Source organism: Melitaea cinxia, chromosome 4, assembly GCF_905220565.1.
Source record: "Melitaea cinxia chromosome 4, ilMelCinx1.1, whole genome shotgun sequence".
NCBI classification, from domain to species: Eukaryota; Metazoa; Arthropoda; class Insecta; order Lepidoptera; family Nymphalidae; genus Melitaea; species Melitaea cinxia.
Window position 1 is genome coordinate 14698974 of NC_059397.1, and position 13876 is coordinate 14712849.

Genomic DNA, 13876 nt, shown 5'->3' on the forward strand with positions numbered 1-13876 from the left:
GGTCTCCACTTCTGAACGGCTGCACTAAATTAATATAATTCTTTATTTCGTTCCTTTATTGTTGGGACAAGGTTTGTATAAAAAATAAATTATATTCACAAATAAAAATACGGCACGAAGCTCTCTATTGTGTACGAAATTCGTCGGATCAGTTAGTATTAATTAAAAATATTTACTTATAATTAATGAATAAAACAATAACAATCATTTATGATTGTTATGTCTATGACCTTTGATGAATAGACGTACGCAGACATCCGACAAAATCAATTAAAAATCAACATTTAAGTATAAATAAATATAATATTTAATATCTTTATATTATTCTAATAAGTAAATTATTATTGTTGAAAAAGCTATATAAATAATTTTTTTTTTTTTTTTTGTAGATAATAGTAAAGTTAATAACAATAGCTTGGTATTTTAATATAAGAATTAAACAAAATTGCCAGTATTTTTTTTTTGATTGCCTTTATCTCTATTCAAGGCTAGTTCATAGTTTCATACATATTTAACACATTCATTTATCCGTCAGAACGAAGCGGCTGGATGCCATTGTAAACATTATACTTGTGTTAATCGTACGCTCGTACAAAGATCCTTGGACAATATTGTGTGTGCATTGATAATGGTTTGAGTTGGCTCTTGTATGTATTTGTATATATAAAAATAATTTCATACAACAATGAAGAATTTAAGGAAATCACTTACTAATTTAGTCAATTTAAATAAAATTTGCCTGAGGTGAGTTGTGATAAATTATTATTAATACTAAAATTCTGTTTTAATTTGTTTCTTTTACTAAGTGTTTGTAAAAATATTTGTGTGTGTTCTCATATCCATTTTATAAAGACAAGTCATATGTTAGACTATAAAATAAATTGCCAATCGTATACACTGACCTTGAAAATTTATAGTTTATATCCTAATAGTCTTATAGCGTAACAGCTGTAATATACCTACCTACTTAATCAAAATATCAAAAATTAAACATTCCATTGTCACCAATTAGGCATATTCAAATTCATAATTTGTAAAATATTCGAATATCGTTGGTCAAACTTATCTAATCAAAACGAAATTACGCAATCAATTCTGATTAAATGTTTATCTAAATTACTTATTGCTAGGGCTTCCTACTGTCGCGTAATGTTATCATATACTGAGATTTTGTTTAAAAAAAATCCTCTACACACGTACAAACTTATTGTCAAACATTTTTATATATTATTTAACAAAAATATCAAACGTAGCTGTATTCCATGAAATATTTAACACATACGTTGTGGTGAAACCATCTACCAGCTGTGTATAAGTTACGTGTTTTTAATCAGATATGTCACTTATAAATAGAAATATCGTTATCACACTCGTATTTATCCTTCTCTCTTCTTGTTCGAGTATTTCAAATAAAATGAAATAGTGAAAATGAATAAACGTTTAACTTATATACGTAACAGTAAACTTGTAGATAGAGTTAATAACAACATCTAACTAGGTAAATATTGTGTACATATGTATTGTTTACTTTACCTTTTTCTGCCTTTTTTCTACTTATTTGTATTTTATGTATGGTGTATTAGAGTGGACGAAATAAATATCTAATTATTATTATTATCGACTCAATTTATGTTAAATAATATATGAACATTTAAATTAGGTATTAATTTTGATATCCACTCTGAAGCGCCATCTTTTAGATGTCCGTGCATAATTCTGTAGACAGCGCCATCTGTTTCCCAGCTCTATTCCAGACACAAGTTGTTAAAAACAGTACATGTATAACATAGTTCACCTTTAATAATTTTTTATCTTATACAAAGAACCTATTTATACAAAAAAAAAGTCGATGTGTAAGTATCTTATTTGATGGGAACTAGCTAGCGAACGAGCAGGGGAGCCATAGATACGTTGGTAGCTTAAATGGATTTAATGAATTAAGTAGGAAGAATTAAATAGGAACAGACAGTGGTGATTTTCAATTGTCTCACATAGCGTACAAGTATTTGTATTACTAGCTGTAAATAAACAAATATTTTTTATGTTTAATTTAAAACTTTGTAACGTAACTATATAACGAAATTTAAACTGACATTCTTAAGACTGTCTCGGACGAGTTCTTATTATAGAATACTAGTACACGAAAATTAAAAAAAAACCATATGTTAACAATTAAAATGACAAAATATTAAACTAGACTCTTTAAGAATTATTCACTGTAGTCAGTTTATGCTAAGTTAAATATATTAAGAAATTTCTAAACTTCGCCGTTTTAGCAATCTAGAAAAAACTAAAAAACGCTTACCCTTTTTTTTTTGTTAACCCAGAGTAAATCCCTTACGAATCTACTTAATATTATGGAACGATTTATTTTAGAATCATACTTAAAAGCTTACTAATTCGCATAGTAGGTACGTACGAGCATTTGCAAACGTACCAACAAGAGATGTTCTTTCCTTTTTGATTTTTAAGTGTATTATAACTATATATCAAATATTTTACACAAACCTGGTTCTAATAAGGTTTTATAAAGTGTATATTATAAGTTTATTATATTTCAACAAACACAAAAAAGAATAATCCGATTTGGTGCAATCAGTTCGGAAGTTATGCGCGTATGTACATTTCTGTGATTCATTTATATTTAAAAAAGATTTACAACTTAATACCATTACTTAAAATTAAGTACATCTTACTTACTAATGTACATTTCTGTATTCAACCAGTTTGACAAGTTTTTTTTTATTTATTTTCGTACCTAATACTTGTTTCTTTTTTAACGTCAAGGTTAACCTCAAATGTTTAATTCTACATCTAAGTATTTTAATTTCCAGATCAGTGTCACTAAGTAACGTAGAGGAAAAAACAGCTGATGCGAAGCCATGGCAGGAGATACCTGGACCGTCATCACTACCTCTTATTGGACAACTACACCACTTTCTGCCTGGAGGTATCTGGGTTATGATAGCATTTAAATTTGTAATTCTGACAATTATTAAAATATTGGATTTTGTGTCGATATTACTATTATTATTTATTCGCTTAATACCGGAACAGTACAAAGATGGTGACGCCATCTACCAAATGCTTAATACTATTAATTTACGATTAGTCGGTCACTATCTTTTGTTATGTTTTGCAGGGTAGTTAAAGAATAAATACTGTTATCATTTAAAATAATGTTCTTATTCTAATTATAATTTGCTAAAGTACCGGAAGAGCATAAAGATGGAGACACCATCTTCCAAATAGTTAATAGGTACTAATTTTCTGATTGGTCAGTCGCCATCTTTGTCATGTATTGGCGGTATTGTTGTCCTACAAATATGATAATTTCTAAGTGAAGAAACAGTTATTGTTTAATTATTGTGCGGGTAGCGTTGCTGCTCGATAAGTCACGAATAAGTGATTAGTGTCATATCGTATTTAATGTTCTGTAAAAGTGTGTAGTGTGAATAAATAACTATAGATTTGAAGTGAGAAATAAATTTTACGTTGAGTGTTCTCAGTCGTGTTCTACAGTTATGGATTAAAATACTTACGCTTCAGCCTGTTTTATCCCACTGCTAGGCATAGGCCTCTTTCCCCATGTAATATATTATGGATTAATATACTTAGACTGGCCAAAATAGAAATCATTAGAAGATCTTAATAAAGATAATACAATTTTAAAATAATCGTAATTCTCAATAGTTGTGTGCTGTCGCGGTTTCAGTCTTTATAAACTATTAAGGAAATATAGAACGCCTTTTTAAAATAAGAAAGCTTTTTCATACATAATTATATATTTTAGTCTGATCATAATTTTAATATATATAACGCATAAATAAAATTATTACGAGTATAAACGTTTCTGCCTCTATATTGAGAAAAAAGTCAAAAAGTATGACAGATAATACCAGGATAACAAAACCTGTTGAAGTTAAATCTGTTAACTTAGTTATTATATTTTATTCATTAATTCAGATTAATGGCTTCAAATAATATTTATTATACCATGATCTTACACTATCTCTGATTCACTAGCTTAAGTCGTAATATGAAATAAGGTCGTCAATAAATTTTTAAGATATTATTATAGTATACATACCGAACTATACTTACTAGTATACTACCTGCCGTGTGGTGTCAGTCGAGTAGAATAGCACCACCCCCTTTCCGTGGGGGTCGTAAAAGGCGACCGAGGGATAAACCTGGCTCAAAATCATCAGAGTCCTGGAGAAGGAAAACTTCATTTGAAACCCGGAATGGGGTCTTCGTCAAGCATTCGTGGCATAGCTCTATAATGCGAAAGACTCCTGCAGCCGAACTGGCTCCACACGTATCGACTCGTCGTTCCTGTGGGCCTAGCCAGTGAAGTCGAGAGGGTGGTGCAGAGCTTAGGCAACTCTGCGTTTTCCTGAAGAGTGGTGTCCTATGCAACACGGTGTCTTTCTGACACTGCCTAAATCGTCTGCAATAGACAGATTAAGGCCAATGACATACAGAACAACAATAGCTTATAAGTTTTTTTTTTACCCGTTTCCGAAAAAGGAGGAGGTTCTCAATTCGACTGTGTTTTTTATTGTATGTTACCTCAGAACTTTTGACTGGTTGTACCTGATATTTTGATGATTTTTGACCTAACAAGTACTTTTCGAGTTATATCTAATAATGCGTATTTACTTGACAATTTTGTCGTCGGCCTACGTTGTGTTATATACCGCATAATCTCTTCATTGGATTACCGATTTTGATGATTTTTATTTTGATCAAAAGCTGATGCTTGTCTTGTAGCCCCATTAAAATTTAATTGAAATCAAATAAATACTTATTGAGTAATCTTTGATAATTAATAACACGCATTTACTTAACTATTTATCGTCTGCTTACGTTTTATTGCCTGTCGATGTAATTGAATTCGGTATTTTTTTCGTTTGCGCGCAAACACAATTATTTTTTATTCATTTTAAGTTCATTATATTCGTTGCTGAGCACAATCTCAATGACACTATTCCTTATAGATCCCGTATATTACATATATACTAAGTCATTGGAGGTAAAAAAAAAAACTATAATATAAACAACGTAACAAGACATAACATAAAATATTTTTACATAAGAACCCTTTATTTCTTTCGTGCATGTAACATTTCAAGACGACTGACTGGTCTTAACGTGTGAAAGAAGGAAAACTTTTTAACTTTTATTATTTACAATCAAGTTTAAAATCATCGTATCTAAAATCATCGTTACACTATCACTATGTAATACCTACATATACATACATACATAGGTTAAGCTTTAGACTAGGAAAAACCGAATTATGGGGTTTTTGGGGGTGGAGGGCAGAGGGTGTAGGGGAAGCTATACAAGGTAACACGAAACCCCATGCTTATGGAGATATCCATGGTTGAAGTTTTGAGGTTAGAAGAAGAATTTAAAGTTATTATAATACCTTTGAACTCCGCGTCTGATTTCACCTTAGCTCCGGCGCTGCGGGCAGTGCAATCCATGCGCCGTTTCGCAACTTTATAAGTTATTTTCGAAAAACATAACATGAAAAAAGGCTGTATGGTCTTAGACTTTTGCCTTTACAGTTATTTAAACAAAAACAATGAATTTATGAAATATCACATTGTTTTGGAGCGAAACGATAAGTGGCCTGGTGACAGTGATACCAGGGGTAACGTCGTAGTCGGGCACCGAAAGCGCTCTATTGGCTCGAAAGAGGACGCTATGGCGACATGGCCACAGCTTCCTTAGCGCCTCTTTGGCTACTGGGGGCGTTTGCGTTAAGCCCCATAATTTTCCCTATCTTTGGGGATCGACAATCTCGCCCACCCATAATGTGTGCTGCCTGTTTTCCAGTGCTGGAGCAGACTGCGCAGCACAGCGTAGCATTACAGGTGCGGGCAATGTGTCCTTCCTTCCCGCACCGGAAGCACAGTCTGCTTCGGTCGACCGCGAATGGACACGTCGGACGAGTGTGTCCGATGCCCATACACTTAAAGCACCGTAGTTGGCGCTGCTCCAGCACTTTGACTCTGGCAGAGCTCCAACCGACAAGAAACGGGGAACGCAGGACTACGCATCCCATCCCCCCCGGACCGACGACGATCTCGCCTATCTTCATGAACTCGGTGGCGCAACCAGTGGTCTTGGCCACCGCCTCTGCTACCATCTCCTTAGAGACACAGTCATCCAGCCCAGAGACCCTGAGACTCGCGAGCTTCATGGGCTGGACGGCCCTCGCCACCAAGGACGCGGTCCAGCTCTTGCGCCAGACGCTGCGCCGCTTCTGGTGTTTGTCCTTTCGCCAGCTCTAGTAACCTGGCCCCGGTTGCGGCACGCTGGATACTCAGGCCGTCCTCAATACCAAGGCCAGGCAAGTCGATTGTGTCGGCAGCCCGCTTTAGAATGCGGCTATAGGTAACCCCTCCCTCCTCTACGAACGCCTCCAGTGTGACCATCACTGCAGGTCGTCGGGGGGCTGCCAACCTAGACTTTTTGGGCCTCTTCTTACGTCGGCTTCACTTCCGCTGTCCTGCGACTGGCTTAGCAGTGACAGCATCCGGTGCAGGAGTCCTCTTCTTTTTCGCCTTCTTTGGCTTCTTGATGACGGCGGCCCACTCGTCATCGCCAGACTTCAGAGCCGTCGGAACGGCCTCCGCCGTGGTTTCAGGCACTGCGGTAGACTGAATACCACGCGCCTTTTTTCGTTTGCCGCGTGAGAGAGGGCGGACGTCGGCCGCACCGTCTTAGCCGCCCTGTCCACTGTCACTGGTGGACTAGGTTTCCCGGGTGGTGGCAGATGCTCGGAACGTCCGTCTAGGTCTACCCCTTCCAACCCTTCCATCCACACTCGCCTTATACACTTCTTTCGTCAATCGTTCTTCACTCATTCTCTCGACATGACCAAACCATCTGAGCATACCTTTCTCAATTTTTTGTCACTACATCTTTTTTCAGACCACAACGTTTCCTTATCTCACTATTTCTTATCCTGTCACTCAGTTTAACTCCTATCATACTTCTTAACGCTCTCATCTCAACTACATTTATTCTGATTTCATGTTTCTTCTGCCATACCCAACTATCACTTCCGTAGATGAGTGTCGGAACCAACACCCCCTCATGCACAGCCAAACGAGCCTTGTTAGATACCCTCCGACTGCTCATAAATAAGTGCAAAGCTCCATTCACCTTATTTTCTGCATTCACTCTTCTTTCAATATCACTCTCACACTTTCCATCTCTTGTAAACTTTGTACCCAGATACACAAACTCATTCACCTGTTCAATTTGTTCATACCTACTTAAGTATGCTATTTAATGTAATATTGCTATAATTTATCTACTTCGAAATTTAGAAGTGTAGTTCTGTATATGATTAAGCTTCGATGAATTTTCATTTATTCACAATACTCATTTTTACGCCCGTCTTGGTCTAATGGTGCGTCTGCCGTGTCAGCGGCGCCCAAACACTGACAATCGCGGGTTCGATTCCCGTTCAGAGTGGATATTTGTGTTTATACAAATATTTATTTCCGGTCTGGTTGTTAGTCCTTGTGGGTCTCCCCACCGTGCCTCGGGGAGCACCTTAAGCTGTCGGTCCCGGTTGTTATCATGTACACCTGATAGCAATCGTTACTCATTGTAGCGAATAGATCCACCAACCCCCAATGGAGCAGCGTAGTGGATTAAGCTCCAATCCTTCTCCTACATGGGAAAAAAGCCTATGCCCTGCAGTGGGATGTGACAGGCTAAAGCGTAAGCTTATTAAGCATTGTTAAGAGTAGTTCATCGATGTAAACAAAATCATACATTCTTTTTTGAACCTGATGTTAGTAAATCAAAAAATAAACCATTATTTATTACTAATCAAAATAATAAATATTTGTATTTGTTTTTATAATTAGTTGTCATATTACATATATATATACACACAATTTTTTATAGGACGTTTGTCAAACCGTAATGATTTTATGACTGATTTCTTATACAAGAAATATGGACCGATAGTCAGATTTGACGGCAACTTCGCTGCACCTCCAATGATCATACTGTATGACGCAGAAGCTTCATCAAAAGTGAGTAATGAGTATATGATGTAATGTAATTACAATAAGTTTTTATTAAGGTTTTTAGTTTAAGGTTCATTGTTCTAGTATGTATTTCTATATATAGATGTATATTTGCTACTAGGAATCTGAAATATGTATTTGTTTAATCACATAACGCAACCTTAGGTATAATGTCATTTAAATCCATCAAAATAACCTTCCTAGTCTCCTTCACGTTTGAGCACAACATTTTGTTATTTTTTAAATCACGGTAAATTGTCTAAGTCTAGGGAGACCAACTTAGCTTTTTATAATAAAATTTTATTTATTTATTTTGTTTAATATGTTAAATATGTTACCAGCTAAAATTATATAATCATCACTGTATCATCATCATCACTTCAGCCTATCGCAGTCCACTGCTGGACATAGGCCTCTACAAGTTCGCGCCAAAAATGGCAAGATCTCATGTGTATTGCCCATGTCACCCCGCTGGGCAGGCAGGTTGGTGACCGCGGGGCTGGCCTTGTCGCACCGAAGACGCTGCTACCCGTCTTCGGCCTTTGTATTTCAAATCCAACAGTTGGATGGTTAGCATTTTAAGTTCCAAGGTAGTAATGGAACTGTGCTATCTTCAGCCTGTAATATCCCACTGCTGGGCATAGGCCTCTTTCCCCATGTAGGAGAAGGATCAGAGCTTAATCCACCACTCTGCTTCAATGCGGGTTGGCGGATATATTCCCTACTATGAGTAACGATCGCTATCAGGTGTACATGATAACAAACGGGACCGAAGACTTAACATGCTCTTCGAGGCACGGTGCGGAAACCCACAAGGACAACAGTTATAGCAATATATAGTAATTATATATCATCAATTCAGCCTATTACAGTCCACTGCTGGACATAGGCCTCCACAAGTTTACGCCAAAAATAACGTTAACTCATGGGTTTTGCCCATAGTCACCACGCTGAGCAGGCGGGTTGGTGACCGCAGGGCTTTGTTGCACTGAAGACGCTGCTGCCCGTCTTCGACCTGCTTATTTCAAAGCCAGCAGTTGATCCATGCCGTCTAATTCTTTTGTCATGTCCTTTTCATGCTTGAGGTTGTCTGGAAGAGATCGCTCTTTTAGCGATAAGACCGCCTTTTGTACATGTCTATATTTTCTTTTTCAATGGTGTAAATTTTTTTCTCTCTGATAGTGTACAATAAAGAGTATTTGTATTGTATTGTATTAGATGGTTATCCCGCCATAGGTTGGCTTTTTAAGTTCCAAGGTTGTAGTAGAACTGTGTTATCCCTTAGTCGCCTCTTACGACACCCACAGGAAGAGAGGGGGTGGCTGTATTCACATTCACCGAGGAAGACTACAGGCTATATTTTTTCCTCAAATTAAAACGTGGGAATCCGCGTGACACTACTACTATGGATAGAAAGTAAAAAAATCGTTTTTATTAGGACCTGCGTTTTTAATGTTATATTTTAACAAACAACGTAACAAAAACGCTCTTATTAACCGACTTTAAAAAAGGAGGAGGTTATTAAATTCGACCGTATATAGTATATGTATAGTATACATAAGTTATCCCCGAACATACACACACACACACACACATATATATATATATATATATATATATATATATATATATATGTGTGTGTGTGTGTGTGTGTGTATGTTCGGGGATAACTTATGTTACTTATCGATGTATACCTCGCGAAAAACTCCACCGATTGGCTTAGAAATTATTAAGGAGTTAAGAATTTGAAGTATCTTATGAAAGTCGAATCTAAAAAACCCTTTAATATTTACAAAAATCATTTAGTTCAATGTGTACATTTTTATTTTAGATACTTCGTGGTGAAAATTTGATGCCAGTTCGACCAGGTTTTAACGCACTAACATATTACAGAAAACAACATAATAAACAGGAAGGCAATCCTGATGCTACAACTGGCTTAATAACGGAGTAATGAATTTGCTTAATTACTGTTAAAATATTATAAACTAGGACTAACTTAAAGAAGAAAGCTACTTAGAAAGTAGTTATTGTTTGTTTTGTTTGTATCATTGTTGTATTAAACAAATTATTTGGCAATAAACTTTAGTTATACGACTGCAATTGGCGTAAATCATCACATCAGCCTATCGCAGTCCCCCACTGGACATAGGCCTCCACAAGTTCGAGCCAAAAATGGCGTGAACTCATGTGTTTTGCCCATAGTCATCATGGTGGGTAGGCGGGTTGGTGACCGCAGGGCTAGCTTTGTCGCACCGAAGACGCTGCTGCCCGACTTCGGCCTGTGTATTTCAACGCCAGTAGTTGGATGGTTATCCCACCATCGGTCAGCTTTTCAAGTTCCAAGGTTGTAGTGAACCTGTGTTATCCCTTAGTCGCCTCTTACGATACCCACGGGAACAAAGGAGGTTGCTATATTTTTTTAATGCCGTAACCACAGAGCATAGACGTAAATACATATTTTTATTATATAGTATCAACATAATCGAATTTTTTTTTACTCATTTTTATATTTTTTACAGTCATGGTGATGCATGGAAAAATTTCCGATTAACAGTGAACCCTATTTTAATGCAACCTCAAACCGTTAAATTGTACCGCAATTCCTTGACCGAAGTTGCTGAAGATATGGTAAAGAGGTTAGAAACAAAGTTTTAGAATAGTACTTTTTTCATTCGAAAAAACTTAATATTGTAGTTAAGTAATTAACGTATTCTAATTGCCTACTTGTCACTATAATCAGATGAATGCACATTAACATGGAAATGCATGAATTTATCTACAGGTCTGAATCACTTCCAAAATATTCAGGTTTCCTGGCTAAGTTAGTCACTTGCTGCTGAATACGTGATAGATTTTAAAACTTTAACATTTGAAAATTCAGCAGTGCAATCCCATCTGCTTTTCACGACAGTTGGTTACTTTACGTTTACTTGCCTACCGCCTTTTCCACTCGAGTACCTTGACTTAATCCTATATTATTTACTATTCATACATTCCCTGGTAAAAATTCAGATATGTCTTTGAAATAGTCATCGGTTAGTCTAATGAACATATTATTTGCAGAATGAGAAAATTACGTAATGATAAAAATATGATCGATGGAAAATTTAATGTTGAGATGAACTTATGGGCGTTGGAGGCAATTGGGGTTGTGGCGCTTGGTGGACGTCTTAACTGCTTGGATTTAAATCTCCCGAAAGACTCCCCGGCTAAGAAGTTAATCAGCCTCGTTCATGAAGCATTTAGTTTGACTGAAAAATTGGAATTTCAACTTTCTATGTGGAAATATTTTGCTACGCCAACGTTTAAGAAAGCGATGAAGTGCTACGATGAACAGAGAAAGTAATTTTTTGATTATTTCCATTCACACTATTGACTTTCATGATATATCCATGATATTCTATATCTATAAATTTTGTTAACTATCATACATTATTTCAGACTAAATATATACTTCATCACGAAAGCTAGAGAGGAACTTAAAAAGAAACAGAAGTCTGCAAGCGACGCAAAGAGTGTTCTTGAAAAATTGCTTGATATTAATGAAACTGTAGCACTAAATATGGCAAGCGATATGCTATTTGCTGGGGTCGATACAGTAAGTTTCTTGATTGATATAATTAATTTACATAATAGGTACTTTATTTTGAGTGCCACTTCAATGACGACGATGTAGGTAGTTATTGTTTAGATAATATTACTGTATTATTCAGTTTCATTAGAAAATCTACACCTATATATAAATTTTGCACAACTGCAACACCCCAATCACTGTATTTTCGTAACAAAAAATTCATGAGCCACAAAAACGAATTTGTGCAATTCATGTCCATGAGGTATTGTCGGCGAGATTGTATAATTGACAAAAATATCTCGTTAGTTTTTAATGTTTACAAAAATTTATCTTCTATCCACGCATATTAACTAGCATTAAATATAAGAATAATGTATTTTAATTTTCAGTCTGCTAACACAGTAACAACACTACTTTATCATTTAGCAACGCATCCAGAGAAGCAAAGCAAGCTTAGGAAAGAACTAAGATCGAAAGATGAAAAACAGTCATACCTTAAAGCGTGCATAAAAGAATCTTTGAGGCTAAATCCAGTTGTCATAGGAAACTTAAGATTGACTACTAAAGAATACAATATTTTAGGATACAATATCCCAAAGCAGGTAAGAATGTAAAGAAGAAGGCTTGAAGCAAATTATTTATTAAATAACAAATCTATACTTATAAAATGACATCTTCTTAATAATGGACTAAATAATCATGCCTGTCTCTATTTTTAACACTACAGTAATTAAAAGGCCTTTTGATTTTGCTGAAATCTTATTTATTCAAATATAATTTTCTTATTTCAGATGATTATAGTAATCGGAAACCAAGTTATGTCTATGATGGAACAACATTATCCACGTCCTAAGGAGTTTATACCTGAAAGATGGCTTGTCGACAAAAGTGATCCACTGTGTTATAGTAATGCACATCCTTTCGCATACGCCCCCTTTGGTTTCGGTTCTCGTGCTTGCATAGGTTAGATTTTTATGACCAATATTTTAGAAAACTCCCTAGATTTAACAAATAATATCGTTGATAGCCATTGCTATATTGAAATTGTACCCCGCCGTTGTTTAAAAATGTATTTTTTTTTTTTTTTGATATGTTAGAAAGTAAAAGATAAACGTAAATCAAGATATTTTAAAACTTAAAACCTACTTAATTATCAATACAATTAATATTCAGTTCTTCACTGAAGTTTTCAGTTTTTAATAAATTTTCAAATATTTTTAGCTACATACAGATTAATGTATCATCATCACTGATAGGTTGTTTTAGTACTTGTCAAATTTGCTATAAAATTAGATTTCTCTTTTTTTATAAAATTTTCTTTATTTATTACATAAATTAATAGAAATATATGTTTAAATTATACTACAAACATCTGATATTTTACAGGGCAGCGAATAGCCACCTTGGAAATAGAGACATTCATTGCAACCATCATTAAGAATTTCGAAGTGGAGTGGTTCGGGCCGCCGCCGCAAATTCGCGTCAGTACTATTAACTACTTCACTGAGCCCTACAATTTCACTTTTAAGGATATTTAATGCAATTTAAAAAAAATAACTATACGAACTGTGTCAATAGTATTCAATAATATTATTCTTGTAAAAGCTATAAAATAAATTTGATTTGACATAACAACAATAATAATAATAATAATGCTTTATCCATAAAAATATTTACATACAATAATGAGTCCCCTAGTTCTTGTGATAGGCAAAGCCTGTGCCACAATGAACCAGTGTGCTCTTCCATTATTTATTTCTAAAGCATTTTTACACAAGAAAACTTAAGTAAATATATTACCTTTAAGCAAACTAGACATAATCAAAAAATAAAATATAATAGTACAGGATAAGATGCATATCTATGTGTGTATTTGTGTATGTGTTTGTGTGTGTGTGTGAGTGTGTGTTTATGTGTTTGTGTGTGTGTATGAGTGGTGTAAGTATGAGTGTTTTTATGTCTGCACAATAAATTATTTAAGAAGTGCATACTAACCCCAATATGCCTTGAGGAGATCTTCAGTTTCTTGGTAGTCCAGCGAGGACAGCTACTTGAAAACAATTGCTTTAGTCTTTCTATATATATATATATATATATATGAGTATAGTAATTTAATAGTTTACTAACCCAATTGTATAAATAAATGGACAGATAATTGCTCTGTCTTCTAGTCAGAGCAGTGCGAACCTTGGGAAGCACAATAACATTCCTAAATACGCGCTTACCGCGTTCG

At 35.2% G+C, this 13876-nt stretch overlaps 1 protein-coding gene across 2 annotated transcripts; it reads left to right on the plus strand.

Moving 5' to 3' along the window:
• Positions 1-496: 496 nt before the first annotated feature.
• On the plus strand, positions 497-13251 carry LOC123670285 (cytochrome P450 CYP12A2-like). Of its 2 annotated transcripts, XM_045603790.1 has the most exons (10): positions 497-744; positions 2835-2950; positions 7942-8072; positions 9898-10016; positions 10589-10705; positions 11133-11411; positions 11511-11667; positions 12033-12245; positions 12435-12606; positions 13030-13251. In XM_045603790.1, the coding sequence occupies exons 1-10, from the start codon at positions 686-688 to the stop codon at positions 13179-13181; spliced, it is 1515 nt and encodes a 504-aa protein (XP_045459746.1). In that variant the 5' UTR covers positions 497-685; the 3' UTR covers positions 13182-13251. The 2 variants fall into 2 exon arrangements, with proteins under 2 accessions (XP_045459746.1, XP_045459747.1); XM_045603791.1 differs by lacking the exon at positions 7942-8072 and having other exon boundaries at positions 655-744.
• Positions 13252-13876: the final 625 nt, after the last annotated feature.